The 17,061-nt window shown below is 43.1% G+C and overlaps 1 protein-coding gene across 2 annotated transcripts in view; it reads right to left on the bottom strand.

The window, feature by feature from the left end:
- SPTBN2 (spectrin beta, non-erythrocytic 2) overlaps nt 1-17,061 on the bottom strand; it is a 411,931-nt gene that overhangs the window by 40,430 nt on the left and 354,440 nt on the right. For both annotated transcript variants that reach the window (XM_029611250.1, XM_029611248.1), the window contains exons 29-31: nt 12,962-13,158; nt 3,048-3,202; nt 2,366-2,441 (exon numbers count right to left, since the gene is read on the bottom strand). In XM_029611250.1, the coding sequence (XP_029467110.1) occupies nt 2,366-2,441; nt 3,048-3,202; nt 12,962-13,158 (428 nt within the window). The remainder of the gene's footprint in view (nt 1-2,365; nt 2,442-3,047; nt 3,203-12,961; nt 13,159-17,061) is intronic.

Below are 17,061 nucleotides of genomic sequence, written 5' to 3'. Positions count from 1 at the left end.
CTTTTCTGAATGTCACATTAATGTGGACTTCTTGTTTCTGGAGCTGGAGTCTCTTGCTCAAGATCATCAGAGAATAGTGACTGAACACTCAAGAGAAAATTCACTCATTGGAAAGTGCTGTTCAAGAAGCAGAATCAGTTAATGCCTCAACGATTCAGGAACAGGGTTCTCTTGCTCACAGAATAGAAAATTGTTTGAGATCTCTCAATCTGCGTTTCACTAATTTCCCTAAGGTTATGGGTGAATAACCCCAAATGACTCTTAGGAAAGTTTTTGTGGATATTTTACATCTTCCCTTAGAGACAATTACTGTTCTTAATAAGATGTATTTACTTCCTTTCAAAAAACCCTAGCTAGCGTGAAGCCCCACAGATTTCTTTGGACATGTCTAATTTGACTCATTGTCTTGAATCTATTTATATCAAAATAATAGAAAGAACAACATTATTAGTTTCCTTTTTAATGAACATGATGTATCCTATATAATGGAAAAATTATTTCAAAAGCATGTTGGTGGACTTTCTGGGATAACCGGTCAGGATTCAGCCTGATCTGGCTAGGGCTAAGCAAGAAAGACCAAGAAATGTTTTGGCTCTGAGTCCAGAGGTTCAGGCTATGGGTGCTTTGTTTCTACTCTTATACCCTTGTAAATGTGTCACCAAATTCAGAACAAATGTTATTGTTTTTTTTGTTCCAGAACAGCTTAGATTCTTCATTGATGGGAGGAAATTGACTGTTTCTTCAGTGCTTTCTACAAGTTAAGCTCTGACTATCCTTATGTTAATAGGATTGGGATTTCATGCTATGGCCTTTCTTCAGGGGAAGTTTCTCTGATTTGCTTTTCTTCTAGATTTTCCTTTTCCTCCCCCTTTTGTTTGGAAGGTCTAAATTAAGAGAGTATATTGCTTGAATTATCCACTTAGTATGAAGTGTTTTCTTTAATTATGTTGTTGCTTTTTTGTTAATCTCTCTGAAATTTCTATGCAAAGTTGGTTCTTTATAATATTGTGAAAATTATAAATAAAAAGTAAAAAAAAACCAAAAGATATTCATTAAGTGGCAGCAAAAAGAAAACTAAAAAAAAAAATCATCGAGACCTTTAAGGCTGATTGCCCAGCTCTCCACCCCTGAAAACACCTACAAATAAATGTGGCCATATCGCCCGACTCTCCTCCCATTCTCCAACCCCCCAATTAAAAAAAGATAAAGCAGTAGGGGCTAATGCCCCAAGGCCAGATCTACCTTTCCTTTCCTGTTTTTGCCGCAAAACAGACTGGGAGCGGTAATCTCTTATCCACTCTCCAGCACCTAACTGGAAAGTCACTTTTTTTATCTGACTAAACTTTAGCCAGATATTGAGTTATTTGGCTAAAATGTAGCTGGATAAGTGCTCCAATATTAAAAAAGTTGGCATTTAGCTGCATAATTTCTGAGTAATGTGGCTAAATGCATTTGAATATTGATCCCTTTGTTTCCTTTATTGCATTGTCCTTGGCCTTTTGCCTGAGGAGCCTCGCATTTTGTGTAGCATTTAGCAGTGCCAGCCTGCTGATGAAGTTCTGGAGGTACATCTGAGGCAGTGCCAGCCTGCTGATGTTACTCCATGGGTACATATCTTGCCGTGTTAACCTGCTGATATAACTGGGTGAGCAGATGACAGGTAGTGCTAGTCCGTTGATGTAATGCTGTAGGTACATCTTAGGCTAATGTAACTCATTGTAGTGTCAACTTTGTGATATAAATATGTGAGCACATTATTTATTTATTTGACGTTTTTATAGACCGACATTCATTGGGAACATCACATCAGTTTCCAGATAACAAATAATGCAGCGAAACAAGGCTTTACAATAAAATTAATACAAACTAACTAAATATCACACGGTAGGGCAGAAACGACTTCTCAGTTGACCTTTTTTAATCAATTCTCATCATTTACTTGACTTTTTTAGATGTATCATAAGATATTCCAGGCTTAGTATTGATTACACAGTCTTATAATAAACAATGAGAACTGATTAAAAAAGGACAACTGATAAGTCTTTTCTGCCCTAACCTTGTGATATTTTTGTGATTACATCTCCAGTAGTACCACTATACTGATTGTGGGTATATCTCTGGCAATGTTAGTGTGCTGATATAACTCTGTGCATACAGAGTTATATCAGCTGCTGATGTAATTCTGTGGGTAAATCTGGTAGTGCCAGTATGCTGATGAAAACATCAGTAAATTGTTGGCATAACTGTGTGGGTAAATCATTGGCAGTACCAGCTGCTGCTATAACTCTGTGGTAAATCCTGGTAATACTTGTTGCTAATGTGGTACCATGGTACTGTTCCTTTAACAAAAGACATTGTAACTTGCCTGGGGAGAGTCAGAGTCAGTAGAAAGGCCATTCATGGACATTAGCTCCTTTACGATGTTTTCAGGAATTTGAGGTCTTCACAAAAAAAAAGAAAAGAAAATAAGCACAACATGATTTTAGACTACTAGAAAAATGGGAGTAGTGGTGGTGATGGTGCTGCCTGACTCTCTGTATCCCAAGCTGGCTGTTCCCTGTCTAGTGGCAGTGCCTGACTCTCCATAGCCTGGCCAGTTGTTCCCTGTTTAGCGGCAGCACCTGACTCTCCATATCCCAAGCTGGCTGTTTCCTGTCCAGGGGCACTGCTTGACTCTTTGTATCTCAATTTGGCTGTTGTCTGTCTAGCAGAGTTGCCTGATTCTCTGTATCTCAAGATGGTTGTTTCCCATCTACCAGTGGCGCCTGATTATCTATATCACAATCTAGCTGTACCCTATCTAGCTGTGGTGCCTGATATGTGCACTGCAATCAAGTTGGTACCTTTCTATCATTGGTGCCTGATTTCTGTATCTGAAGCCAGTTATTCCCTATCTGGCAGCTTTCTCTGCATCCCAAGTCAGCTATTCTTTTCCAGCAGTGGTGCCTGACTTTTTGTATCCTGAGCCAGTTGTCTCCTGTTTAGCAGCATTGCCTGACTCTCTGTATCCTGTTTAGTGGAAGCATCAGTCTTTCTGTACTGCTTACCTGTCTGGTACTTGGTTGATTATAGCTTGTTCTGGTTGTATCTCCACAATAAGCTCTGGTTCTGGTTCTGGCTCTGGTTCTGGTTCAGGTGGAATTGGGGGCTTCCTTTTTCTCTCTTCCTCTTCCTCTTTTTGACGTTTTTCATTCTGTTCAAGCTGGAAATAGTTAAGGTATTATGAGCCAATGTCAGTGGGCAAGAGAAATATATGCACCATTATTATATGGATTCTCCTATCTTACAATGAATAGAAATACTTCTGATAGGCAGGGATATTTTTCCCCAGCAAATATAACTTATACAGAGGACAAGTTTTGAAAGCCATCTACCATGGTAATTGGTAATTGACTTGGATGAAAAATGCCCTCCTTTGCCAGGCTGATTTTCATAGCATGCGCTTTTAGCCAGACTGAAGGGAGAAGTTCTAGGGAGTGGCTTAAGGAAACATTGTAAGGTTGATACTGAAAATGGTTTGTCCAGATAATTTTGAAGTTACCCAGACAAACCACAAGATTTCAATTTTCTACCCCGCCTACCGATGAAACTTTACCTAGGCAAAATTTAGACAGATAAAAAGAAACATGGTGTGGGATGTCTGGGGGCATGGCTTAAATTTATCCACGTAGTGCCAATATTGAGAGCTATTGGATTTAGGTAGGTTAGTCTGGTCAGGTAAATCACAGACCTAATGTTCCCAGCAAGAATTACCCAGTTAATTTCCTGCTAGCTGCACTGCTCAATATGGCCTTCTATGTACATTATTTTCTAGCAAATATTTGTTTGCACAAATTCCAGGTGCAAAGTCCACAGGTCCTTTTTGCAAAAATACCTTGTAGGCGATTTTTCAAAAGGAAACTACATGGTTAATTCCTTTTTGAGAATTAGCTACTAGGTCTGCAGGTACCATAGTACTCATTAAATTTGCAGCTATGTGGGGCTATTTGAAAATCATCCCCACAATGTATTTATTTTTTTATAATTTTCTTTCTATTATATTTTTCACAAGTAATATTCAACAAAAGTAATATTACAAAAGGCATGTACATCCAAATACCCACCCACCCTCCCACCTGAGATAGGAAAATTGGTTCTTACCTGCCAATCTTTGTTCCTGGAATACCACAGATCAGTCCAGATGAGTGGGTTTTGCATCCCTACGCAGATGGAGGCAGAGAACAAAATCCTTTTCTGACATTGCTACATAAGCCATAGAGCCACCTGCAATCCCTCAGTATTGACCTGTACCCAAGCCAAGATGAAGACAAATCCAAAAACTAACTTAACTCCCTCCTCTACTTGAGTAGGGGAACAAAGGTAGAGCCCATCAACTGAAGCCCTTATGTCAATAGCAGGGTTTGAATCCCTGAAACCTAACCAATAATGACAAGACTTCTCAGACTTCCCAATTAATCATATATATATAACAGATATATCAGTCTTTCAATAAGTCAGGGCTCTGGACCGATCTGTGGTATTCCAGGAATGAAAATTAGCAGGTAAGAACCAATTTTCCTTTCCTGTTCATACCCCAGATCAGTCCAGATGAATGGGATGAACCCAAGCTTCCCTAAACCAGACGGGAACCTTAAAGACCAGCTCACAATACACTCTCCCCAAACATCGCCTCATTAGGCACTTGAACATCTATTTGGTAATGTCTGGTGAAAGTGTGAAACGACGACCAAGTTGTTGCATGGCCGATCTCCTGCGGAAAACCTACTGACACTCCTCCCAGGAATCTGTCTGCACTCTGGTCGAGTGTGCTCGCAAACCTTCAGGACTCACCCTTACCTTGCAAATGGAAGCTGATATGGTAGCCTCTTTCAGCCACTGTGCAAATGGTAGCTTTCGAAGCCTTGCACTCCTTCTTTGCTCCACTAACTAGAACTCAAGGTGATCAGACCTTCAAAATCCCTTGGTAACCTTCAGATACCGAAGTAAAGCCTGATGGACTTCCATCCAAATGCCACTCTCTGGCATGCGAGTCCCCCGCATCCAGATGCCGGAATGCCAGAAGTCCAACTGATTGATTCAGAAAGAATAATGAAACAACCTTCAGCAAAAAGGACAGAACCGTTCATGACAAAACCTCATCCTCTGAAATTTGAAGAAAGGGGTCCCTACACAACAAGGCTTGAAGTTCCGAAATTGGCCAGGCTGAACAGAAAACCACTAGAAACACCACCTGCAGAGTAAGATCCTTCAGGGAAATATCTGCATTGGCTTTAAAAAGTGAATCTCAAAGAGCCTTAAGCACCAAATTTAGGTTTAGGTTCCAAAAGGGAAGGTACAGAGAAGGGCAACCAAAATGATAAGGGGGATGAAACAGCTCCCCTATGAGGAAAGGCTAAAGAGGTTAGGGCTGTTCAGCTTGGAGAAGAGATGACTGAGGGGGGATATGATAGAAGTCTTTAAAAACATGAGGTTTAGAACGGGTAAATGTGAATCAGTTATTTACTCTTTTGGATAATAGAAGGACTAGGGGACATTCCGTGAAATTAGCAAGTAGCACATTTAAAACTAATCGTAGAAAATTCTTTTTCATTCAGTGTACAATTAAGCTCTGGAATTTGCTGCCAGAGGATATGGTAAGTGCAGTTAGTGTAGCTGGGTTTAAAAAAAGGGTTGGATAAGTTCCTAGAGGAGAAGTCCATTGACTGCTATTAATCAAGTTGACTTAGGGGTAGATTTTCAGACAAGCGCGAACAGCCTACTTTTGTTTGCGCTCCAGGCGCAAACAAAAGTACGCTGGATTTTAGTAGATACGCGCGTAGTCGCGCGTATCGGCTAAAATCCTGGATCGGCGCGCGCAAGGCTATCGATTTTGTATAGCCTGCGCGCGCCGAGCCGCGCTGCCTCCCCCCGTTCCCTCCAAGGCCGCTCCGAAATCGGAGCGGCCTTAGAGGGAACTTTCCTTTGCCCTCCCCTCACCTTCCCCTCCCTTCCCCTACCTAACCCACCCGCCCGGCCCTGTCTACACCCCCCCCTTACCTTTGTCGGGGGATTTACGCCTCCCGGAGGGAGACGTAAATCCCCGCGCGCCAGCGGGCCTGCTGCGCGCCGGGCCGCGACCTGGGGGCGGGTACGGAGGGCGCGGCCACGCCCCCGGGCCGTAGCTACGCCCCGTACCCGCCCCCAAAACGCTGCCGACACGCCCCCGGAACGCCGCGACGACCGGGCCCGCCCCCCGACACGCCCCCGACACGCCCCCCTCCGAGAACCCCGGGACTTACGCGAGTCCCGGGGCTCTGCGCGCGCCGGGAGGCCTATGTAAAATAGGCTTCCCGGCGCGCAGGGCCCTGCTCGCCTAAATCCGCCCGGTTTTGGGCGGATTTAGGCGAGCAGGGCTCTGAAAATCTACCCCTTAGGGTATAGCCACTGCTAATACTGGCATCAGTAGCATGGGATATATTTAGAGTTTGGGTACTTGCCAGCTACTTGTAGCCTGGATTGGCCACTGTTGGAAACAGGATGCTGGGTTTGATGGCCTCTTAGTCTGACCCAGTATGGCAATTTCTTATGTTCTTTCAAAGCCAGGACGTGAAACAAAAGCGATCCACCCAATCTGAAAAGATTGGTCCCTGCCAGAACAGCGCTTGAAGATGGCCTAATTTCAGAGGACCGTTGATTGTGAGGCCCCCCCAAGCTGGCCAAAAGTTCCATTTGTGTCCAACGAGGGGTCCGGGAGCGGAACCGCGGTGGACCACGTGACGGCCGCGTCACTCCGACGTGACGCGGACGTCACGTGCTCCTCGCAAAGGAATAGAGGAATGGCTTCCTGACTCCCCGCTGGACCACCAGGGAATTTTGGTAAGTCTTGGGGGGGATTAAGGAGGGTGAGGGGTTTAAATTTTTATTTATTTATTTATTTATTTAAGGTTTTTATATACCGGCAATCATGAGAACATATCTTGCTGGTTTACATGAAACGGGAGTGCATTAAATACATCAAACTAGAACTGTGGTGACCGAAGGAAACAGTTACAATTAACAAGGGACGCAGAACTTGGAGAAGAAGGAGGAGATAGGAAAGAATAAATGGTTAGTCAATATACAAATTAAATTAAATACTATGTACAAAAGGGTGAGGGGTTTAAATTTTTATTTAGGGAACCGGTGCACGTATGGACATAGACTCAACTTATGGAATTCTCCATATGTCCATATTGACCGAAATTGACCCCCCTTTTCGACTTATGGACTTATGAACATAAACTTTTTGTCTGCACATCCCTAGCTATCACCACTATCTCTTTAGTGAACGTCCGAGGAGCCGTCGCCATCTTGAATGATAGAACCAAGAACAGAAAATGCTCACCTAGGACCATAAACCTTAGAGACTTCTGATGCCCTGCCTGATGGGTATATGCAGCCTCTGTCAAATTTAGCGATGCCTGAAAATCCCCTTTACAAACCACCACTATTACTGATTTCAAAGTTTTCAGATGAAAACGAGGTACCCGGAGAACCACATTAATCTTATTCAGATTGGGCCAGAAAGAGCCTTCTTTCTATGGCACCCTGAAATAGATCAAATATCTGCCTTTCCCCGTTCCTCTGAAGGCATAGGCACCATCATCTCCATATATCGTAAACGCTCTAGCGTGTTGTGCATGGCATCTCTCTTTACTCCCGTCGTTCAAGGAGAACTCCTGAAGACTTCTTGGCCTGGACAAACAAAATCAAAGACATATCCATCTATCCATTGGTCTAAAGTAACCTCATACCACTCCTCATAATCAAAGGGCGAAGCTTCCTCCGACTCTTTTGAGAAGAATGGAACAGCCTAGCTTCATTATGAAGCTATTTTCTGCCTCTTGACCGGAGCTATTTCGGGCAGATGTGACTGCAGCCACCCTAATCCTTGCTTCTGAGATGAGAAAGACCTCCTGTTGAAGCGAATCTTTCTCATATCTCGAAATCTAGACCAAGGTAGAAAACTCCTCCTGCTCCCTTTTGGCCTATCTTCAGGCAACTCAAGCCCTTTGGATTCCTCCAAATGCTTTACTAGTTGCTCCAGATCTGCGCCGAACAATAACTGCCCCTAAAATGAGAGATTACTGAGCTGGAACTTGGACCAGATGTCAGCTGACCAACTGCATAACCAGAGAAGATGTCTAGGTGATATCGCGACACTATAATACTGGATGATGTTCGAATCAGATCATGCAGCTCGTCCGCCACACAATCCATGGCTACTACCAAACGTACCACTTGCCAAGGAAATCTATCCTTTTGCCTGTAAACTCTGCACCACCATAGAAAGGCCCGCTGCATACAACAGCTACAGAGAATGTGGTTACAGCAGTTAATGTGACTGAGTTTTAAAAAAGGTTTGGATAAGTTTCTAGAGGAGAAGTCCATAAATTGCTATTAATCAATAAGGAATAGTAGCTTGGGATCTATTTAATGTTTGGATACTTGCTGGTACTTGTGACTTGCATTGGCCAATGTTGGAAACGGGATGCTGGGCTTGATGGACTCGGTCTGACAGAGTATGGCATGTCTAAAAAAAAAAAAAGCTGCTTTCCATATGCTCAAGGCCCAAACCTCAAACAGCCTTTAAAGTTAGATATTTCCAATCCTGAGCATCTGTCAGCGTAACCAACCCGTTCTTCTCAATCGTAGAAACTGAAGCACCCATCTTGGGAAGCATTAGAAGCTCCAAGGCAGCTTCTGGTAGGGGATAGAGTTTAGCCCTAGCTCTCCTCACCTTCTCCCCTTCTGGAGTGTTCCATTTCCAGAGAACCATTTCTTTTTTTGCTGTTCTATGGAATGTAAAGGCTTAGAGCAGCCCCCGTTGGTCTTCCATGATGGGGTCCACTCTTCATGGTTGGACCTGTCCTGAGAAATTTGTATTCCCAACTCTTCCAGCACGTGCAAGATCAAAGGCAACAGCTCGACCTTCCTGAACAACCTGATCACCCTAGGATCATTTGAGTGGAGGAGTAGCCTAGTAGTTAGAGCAGTGGGCTATGAACCAAGAGACCAGGGTTCAAGTCCCACTGTTACGCCTTGTGATCTTGGGCAAGTCACTTTACCCTCCATTGCCTGTTATGATCAGGAGGGATCATGAACCCTTGGACCGACGGGAGGTTGGATTCACCTTAGGAGATGGCACCTTAGGTTCCCCCGTCAGGTGGCAAGGCAGAACAGAAGATGGGATTGACAGGCCCTTCGGCGTTGAAGACTGAGGCGGCCATTGAGAGGACAAAGAGGTGTGACGTCGGAGCAGAGCCAACTGGATTTTCACCACTGGGAGCTCGCGGCCCCCCCCCCTGGGAGGTGCCCGTAGGGACCCGGGCCACTGGGACTTAGGTGGGCCCTTGAAGATGGATGGTCCGGAAGAAGTCCGAGGTCGAGTACCAGAGGATCGCCACTTGCTGGTCTGAGGTCACACGCCGAGGGATCACCACTTGCCAGTCCGAAGTCACTCACCAAGAAGAAGCAGGAATCAGGAACCCGAGGCACCAGAAGACTCACCGAAGCAAGCAGACTTGAAGCAAACAAGTTGCCAAGTCAAAGAGTGAGCGGAAGAAGTCTCTCTTTATACTTCCCCTGTGCCTAGCCCATTAGGAGCAGGTGCAGGTAATTTAGAGGATGAGGGCCCTTTAAATCTACAGAGGAGGCGCGGCCTCGAGCCTAAGGGCAGGGCGGCCATTTTGAATCTGGGAAGCTGTGCAGAGCGGCCGACGCCACGAGGAGAGGCCTGGGGTGCCTCCCCCGCCGGCAGTCAGTGCGGGAAGCTGCATCGAGGTGCGAGAAAGGAATGGCCCGGATTCCTCGGTGCTGCCGCCGTGGCCCTGACGCTGCGACTCAGGTAGAGGGTCGTGGCCATGGGCGGCTGCGGCTGCGAAACACAACATTGCCTCAGGTACAGACTTAGATTGTAAGCCCTCTGGGGATAGGGAAATACCTCCAATACCTGAATGTAATCTGCTTTGAAGCACTGAAAAAAAAAAGTGCAAAAAGCAAAATATAAATAAATCATCTCTTTCAGCCATTGAAAGGTCTTCTGGATCAGAGACATCCATATCAGCATCAGTCCCCAAAGGCTCATTATCTCAAATTCCATCAGCAGCTACAGCTCCAATGACCCCTAGATCTGGCAAAGTCTGGGGCCCCCGTGGAGGAGCATGCTTGTCTGCTCCTCCCCCTTTTTTTTGCTAAATAATAGGACCAACTCTAAGGAAAAACTTTCCGATTCTCTGGAATCTTCCCCCATGTGCTCCTCAGCCTCATTACTGCTCTCTGGGTTCGCTGGGAAATCATGAATGACCGATGCTTCCTGCTGTTTGCAACATGGTGATAAAATGACTGCTGTTCTCATGCTTGTCACTCAAGCTCTCTTGCCTGCTGCAACCAATCGGGTAAACTTTTTACCCCACGTTGCCTCAGAGGCTGCCCCTGAGTTTTCTTCTCCTCCCGAGGCACACTTGCTACATAGTGTGTCTACCCTTAGGAACGTATTCATCTCCCCACAGGCCTAGAAGCAATTGCTGCATCCTGCAGCTGCCACTATTATGCATGCACATCACACTCGTCTGAAGACACATGTGCTTTGTGCTCAATGGGAACTTGCCTGAAGCTTCCCAACCCGGGCGCCCAGTGGGCATCGACAGCTCACTCTCCTTCACCTGTCTCAAGACCAGCTGATCAGTGTCTGCACCCACACTGCCTCTTTAATATAAATATATTTTAATAGGAGACAGGCCTATGAAAACATCCCCCACATAAAAGAAAGTGAATATTTTCCTGGTGGTAATCTTGACACTGGAGGACCAGTGAGAATTGCCCAAGGGGAAGGAGGGAGCCAGAACTACTGGCTTTCTGTCCCCTCAATGACTTCAGGCTGAGCTAAACCAGTGATACCAACTCCTGCTTGCCCTGCTCCATCTGTGGGATGGCCCATGAAGATGCCTATCACCTCAGGGAGCCCACACAAGAACTAAGTTCTGTCCTCTTTTTTTGTAGAATTCTCCAGACTGCAGGTTTGCACCTCTGCTGGACAGAGAAATACTGAGGGACTGCAGGTGGCACTGTGGCTTATGTAGCAGTGTCAGAAAGGATTTTTGTTCTCTGCCTCCATCTGCTGGTAGGGATGCAAAATCCACTCATCTGGACTGATCTGGGGAATGAACAGGAACTCCCCAATGTCAGAAAAGTTAAGCTATGGCATTTATCTCAAATCTGGAATAATGTCCATACGGAAACAAAAGATGATACAAAATGTCTTCGTAATGATGTTAGCTGTTCCATTTGGTAGGTTCCCCAGAGTCTCTTATAAAGGGAAAGTTTGCTTGGTGGACTTTTCTGTTTCTAGTATACTGTAATTTCACATTTCCCAGCTAAGCCGATTTGGGTGACCAGTTTTTCCATATATTTTGACATCCCTTGTACTGGAGCATGAAGCAAAAACACCATCAGATTTTTGTCTACTGAAAATTTCTTAATGTCCAAAATCAGTTGCTTGACTCTGTCCCAAAAGGAAACAATCTTTGAACAAGACTACCAAATGCTCCTACCTCCCTACATTCCCTCCAGCAAAGGTTATACATACATGACTTAACCTCTGAGGAGTATAATACCACTGTTGATAAACTTTACAAGAATTTTCTGCCAATTGTGCAGAGATGGATGTTTTAGCAATGATTCTTTTCCAGCTCCTCTGATGCCTCCCATAGATCCCTCTTCCTTCTTCTGCTTATCCTTTTTTTTTATTGGAAAGTTAATATAATTTTCCCCGTAACACACTTTTTAAGCAATCCCATAATACTGAAGGATTTACCTCATCAGTATTATTCAGTATCATATATTCTTTGATCTCCTGTTGAATCTTCATACAAATCCCTTTCATTATTCAACAGCATATCGTTAAACTTTTAAAACCTGCTCGGGATATGTTGACTAAAGCTTGTGACCTCGACCCAAACTGGTGCACGTCCATCCAGACATGACCCTCAATATGAGCATTAGAAATGTGTCCCATTATTGATGTAGCTTTGAAAATCATATCTATTCTAGAATATGTAGACTGTGGTATGTAATAAAATGTATAATCCTTGCTTGCTACACATCCAAAACCCCCAATATTTCCAGCATCCTAGTTAATTTCCTCCTATGTGAATTCTGATAATTTGCAGAGTGTGTGTAATTATCCAATTCTGGGCAAATTGTTAATTAAAATCACCCCCCAGTATCAGTGGTCCTTTTCCAAAATCCACCAGTAATCAGTTAAAGCATCATAGAAGATCCTCTGGTCCTGATTTGGTGTGTATATGTTTGCAAGCATTAAGAAGAAGGTATCTACTCTGCCCTTGTCCTTTTTCATATCTACAATAATATTATTTTAGGATTTGAACAATAGAATACCTACCCTAATACATTTCTTTTTTTGAACATTCCAGGCCAACAGTATAATCTGTATTCCATAGAAGTTTTTCATCCTGCCCCTTAAAATGTGTCTCTTGTATAAAGGCAATGTCAGCCCAAAACCTATGAAGCTCTTTGAATAACAATTGCCTCTTAATTGGAACCTTTAAACCTCAGACATTTAACAATAACATTTTTTATGCATCACTGGGCCAGGTATATTTTTGTTGCTTATTGCCAGCACATCTCCCACCTTCATTCCATTGCTTCTCACTCTCCTCCTCTTCAAACCCCCAATCCTGCCCCCCCCTTCATACCTCATAATGTATTTCATTGAACAGGAGTCCAACCAACTTAATGTAATAGATCAGTAATATGTAGGCTGGAAGGCCAAGGAGCACACATCTGACACCTGGACTGCAGGGACGGTGAAGAAAAAATATTTAAGAGGGGGATGCCATTGAAGTCTATGGAGGGAAATAATTGGGGTAGTGATCCTGGGAATTTTAGATGGGCCTATATTTGTCTCTCTCCATTCCCTTACCATGGTTAGTTTTTCCAGCATGGCAATTCGCTCGTCCCAGGCTGCTGCTGCCTTTTGGAAGGCCTCGTGCCTCTTGATCAGGTTCTCCACCTCACTTACATTGCTGCCGAGCTCAGCTGAGCGCACGATGGGTTCCTGGCTGGCAAGCCAGGCCTCTGCCATGCTGGCATCTCTGGAGAACATCACTACCTCCAGAACTGTATAGAGGAGAAGGAGAAAAAGGATACAGGGAAGACGATAGTGAAAATGGAGAGGAGAATAAGTAAGCATTATGCAAGAAGAGAGGGGGGAAGGAAGAGATAAGAGACATAATAGGAAAAGGAGAGAGAGAGAGAGAAAGATGGTAGGATGGGTAGAAAAGAGGAGAAAAAGAAGGAATAGAGATCAAAGAGGTAGAAAGAAAAGGAGGAAAGAGATAAAGTAAAGAGGAAATAGAGAAGAAGGGCAGAGAAAGAGAGTGAAATGGGAGAGCAGGTACAGGGAAAAGGGATACAGGAAATAGGGATAAAAAAGGAGAGAAGAGATAGAGAAAAGAGTGTGAAGAAGAAAAAGATTAGTAACATCGAGGTTAGAGAGGAGAGAAATAGGAAAGGGGGATTATGTGGAAGGTTTCAGAGAAAGAGAGGATAGTGAGCGTGATGAGAGACAGAAGTGAGGTGAGACAGCAGCAGGAGAGAGGGAAGAGTTGTTGGAAGAGAGGGCGAGAGATGAAAGGTAAGAGAGAGGGGACAGGGTGAGGAAAAGGGCAGGAGAGAAATACAAATCTTGTTATATGACAGAAATACTCGTAGGAGCACAAAGAAGCAGAGGCCATGTTGGGGTGTGGAATGTCTAAGCTGAATTTTCAGTTCAGCCATCCATTAACCTTTCCATGATAAAAAATCCTCCAGTGTTACTTCTGAGTCTACTCTCTGAGAGCTTATTATAATGACCTCTTGTTTCAGAATTTTCTTTCCAATGAAAAAAGGAAATAGCAGCCTTGGGCGAAAGGGCCATCATGCAATTTGTGTACTGTTTTTTTTCTGTGATATTTTCTCTTATGGAATTTTTTCATGGGAAAAATTCTATCGGGGTATTTTTTTGTGGTGGGAAAAATACCACAGGCTGTAGAAAAATACCACAAGAAAACCTTCCACTGTGTTTTCCCCTAGCCCATAGTATTTTCCCCTGCTTGAAAAAATACTGTAGCATAGTAAATGACCCCCTAAGTTAGCTGGAAAGCCGAATCAACCTTGGAATGCTCCCAACTTATCCAGCTAACTTATTAGCCAAATAAAAAGATAGCCAGATATGTGCCAGCTGCTGATCATGTTTGAATATTAAAACAGCATAATTTGACCAGTTAAGTGTGAACTTAGCTAGATAAATGGCACTGTTTATCGGGTCCTACAAATTTTCCATCACATCATTCAAGTTCATGAGCTCATGTAGCAGTAATCCTTGTCGGTATACCTTTGTCAAAGCTAATAAACCTGTAGGGGTGCTTTGAAAAGGTTTTTCTATAAAGCTATTATTATTGCACTGTAAAATTGCATTGATCAGACTTGTAAAAACTATCCAAGGTTGCTGAAATGCCAGAATATGCTGAATTGCTAGAATATATACTATAATATTATAGGGACCCACTTCTACTGTAACAGCTTATTAGTTATAATTAACAAATGTATCACACAATAAAAAATATTTTTTTTATTCAATCCAAAATTTATATATACAATTAAAAAAAAGCTATAATCACATATAGCCCCTAAACAAAATCCCTGGATACACAGAATAATAAGGGATAGAAGTGAACTTTATTGTATAGATATTTCAACATATATGTGGACACAATAAAATGTAGTTTATGTGTATTAAAATTTGTTTTTATTTTGGCTAGTTAGATGACCTATATTAGATTGAATATGTCATTTTTATGTACACAAGTATGAATGTGGTTTGCATGAGTGGATTCTGTGAATCAGAGCACTTTTTGGGCTAAATGTGATTATAGTTTTTATCAACATTGTATATATAAATTTTAGATTGAATAAAACAATATTTTTATGTGTGTGATGTATTTGACATAATGCATGTGTTAATTACAACTAATAAGCTGTTACAGTAGAAATTAGAAATGGGTCCCTATAATATTATAATATTTCTGAATGGTTTAGGTACTCCGACAGCTATATCTTCAATTTATATTTACCTTGTGCTAGAATGTATGCCAAAAGTAAAAAAGTATGCCTTCTGGGCTTAATTAACAAGAAATCACATGACTTACAAGAATTCAATCCTATTAACATATATGAGGTAAAATTATAATTCCAACCAATTAGGAAAAATGTTATGTAAACAAACTAGCTCACTTGTGTATAAATTAAAGATGATGACCTTTTTAATCTATTGTATCATCAATATTCTCTGAAAGTGCTTCTGAATTGTCTTGCTAGTAATGGCATTTTCCTGGGATATCCATACTTTATCTAAATAAAGATCTTTCTTTAAGCTGCCAGTGTTAAGTGTTTATTTATAGCCCACAACAACTGACCAATCATCAGAACAGCAAATGAGTACTAACATTTATAGTTATCATTTAAGAATCAGTACCTACTCCAAGGGAAGGGAAGCCTTGAATAAGGAAAGGCGGTAACAAAGGACTTCCCAAACGTCTAGCCAATGTGACCCCACATTAAGCCTTGAAAATTCTCATGACTTCAGAGCACGACCAAAACAAATTAGCAGGAGTGTAGTATCCTTTCAACAATCACACCTTCTCACTCTCCTCGAATTCCAGCTGATTCCCTCTCTCAATCCAAAATCATCAATACCAGCGGGTAAACAGTTTATATCCAAATGTTCTTATATTCAAGTATAAGTGTGAATGGTATATGTGAGTGACTGAAATATGTGTGTTGAATCAAGTAAGTTAGTCAAGATCATCTAGCTGTGAACAATGGTTTGAGTTTGTGTACCTTGAGGCTATGCAATTTGTAATTTTGATATTTTTGTATATGAATTTTATAACTCAATTTTGTTATAAGTATGTGAAAATGTATAAGGACATTTGGATATAAACTGTTTACTCATTGGTATTGATGATTTTGTATTGATAATTACAGTGGGGGCAATATACCTTCCGTTATTTTTACCTGATTGGGTTCTCTCTCTCAATCTCCATTCTCTCAACCTCCACCCACTCCAGCCGACCCCCATCTCTCAATCTTTGCCATCCCAGCGTATCCCCTCTTATGTCCCTTAGCTCTTTCACTTCATTACTCTTCTTATAACCTCCAACTGATCCTATTCCCCAACTCCTATCCTATCCCCCAACAGTTCCAGGACCCCTGCAATCTCCATACCGTTATCCTGCACACTGAACTTGATAGCCCTGAGACGAGGGCAGTCCTGCTGCCTGGCTGCCAGAAAGGGGTGCCATTTCCGCTTCCAGAGAGGTGTCCTCCCTTTCCCTCCCATTCCCCTCTCCCCTCCCTTCCTCCCCCCCCCCCGACCCTGCCCTCCAAATTCCCTTCCCTTTTGCCCTCTCTCTCTAACCCGAGCCTGCCATCCTCCTCCCTCCATCTTCGCTTGCCTATCCACTTCCCCCTCCCATCTCCTCCTAGCTCTTCCCTCCTGCCTATCTCTACTCCTGTCCCTGTCTTTACTCCTATTCTTCCTCCTAGCACGCCTGCCCTCGTCCTCCCACCTCCTATCCTTCCTCCTCCCTTCTCCTCTCTCCCCAAGCCTCTTATGCTCCATCCTCCTCACTCCTCTTCACAACCACCACTCCTTCTCACTCCTCCTCACCATAACCATCACTCTTCCTCACTCCTCCAATCCTCCACCACCACTCCTCCTCACTCCCCCACAAAAACAGACATGGACAAAAGTGACAATCTAACAAAAACTTTCACACACAGAAAAAGACAAAAGATAAAGGAACAGGGAAACAGATGAGAAACACAAAACAAAGGACACAGCACTCAGAAATCACTAGCTAAACTCCTACTCCAACCGCTATCCAACAACTCATCACCTCTCCTCTCTCTCCCACGCCTGACACACCCTCAAAGAGGCAGCTGCAGAAAGCCAGGATAGATAAACTGCAAAAATAATGC

This window comes from Rhinatrema bivittatum, chromosome 8, assembly GCF_901001135.1.
Source record: "Rhinatrema bivittatum chromosome 8, aRhiBiv1.1, whole genome shotgun sequence".
NCBI lineage: Eukaryota > Metazoa > Chordata > Amphibia > Gymnophiona > Rhinatrematidae > Rhinatrema > Rhinatrema bivittatum.
This window is presented reverse-complemented; position numbering and strand designations above follow the sequence as displayed.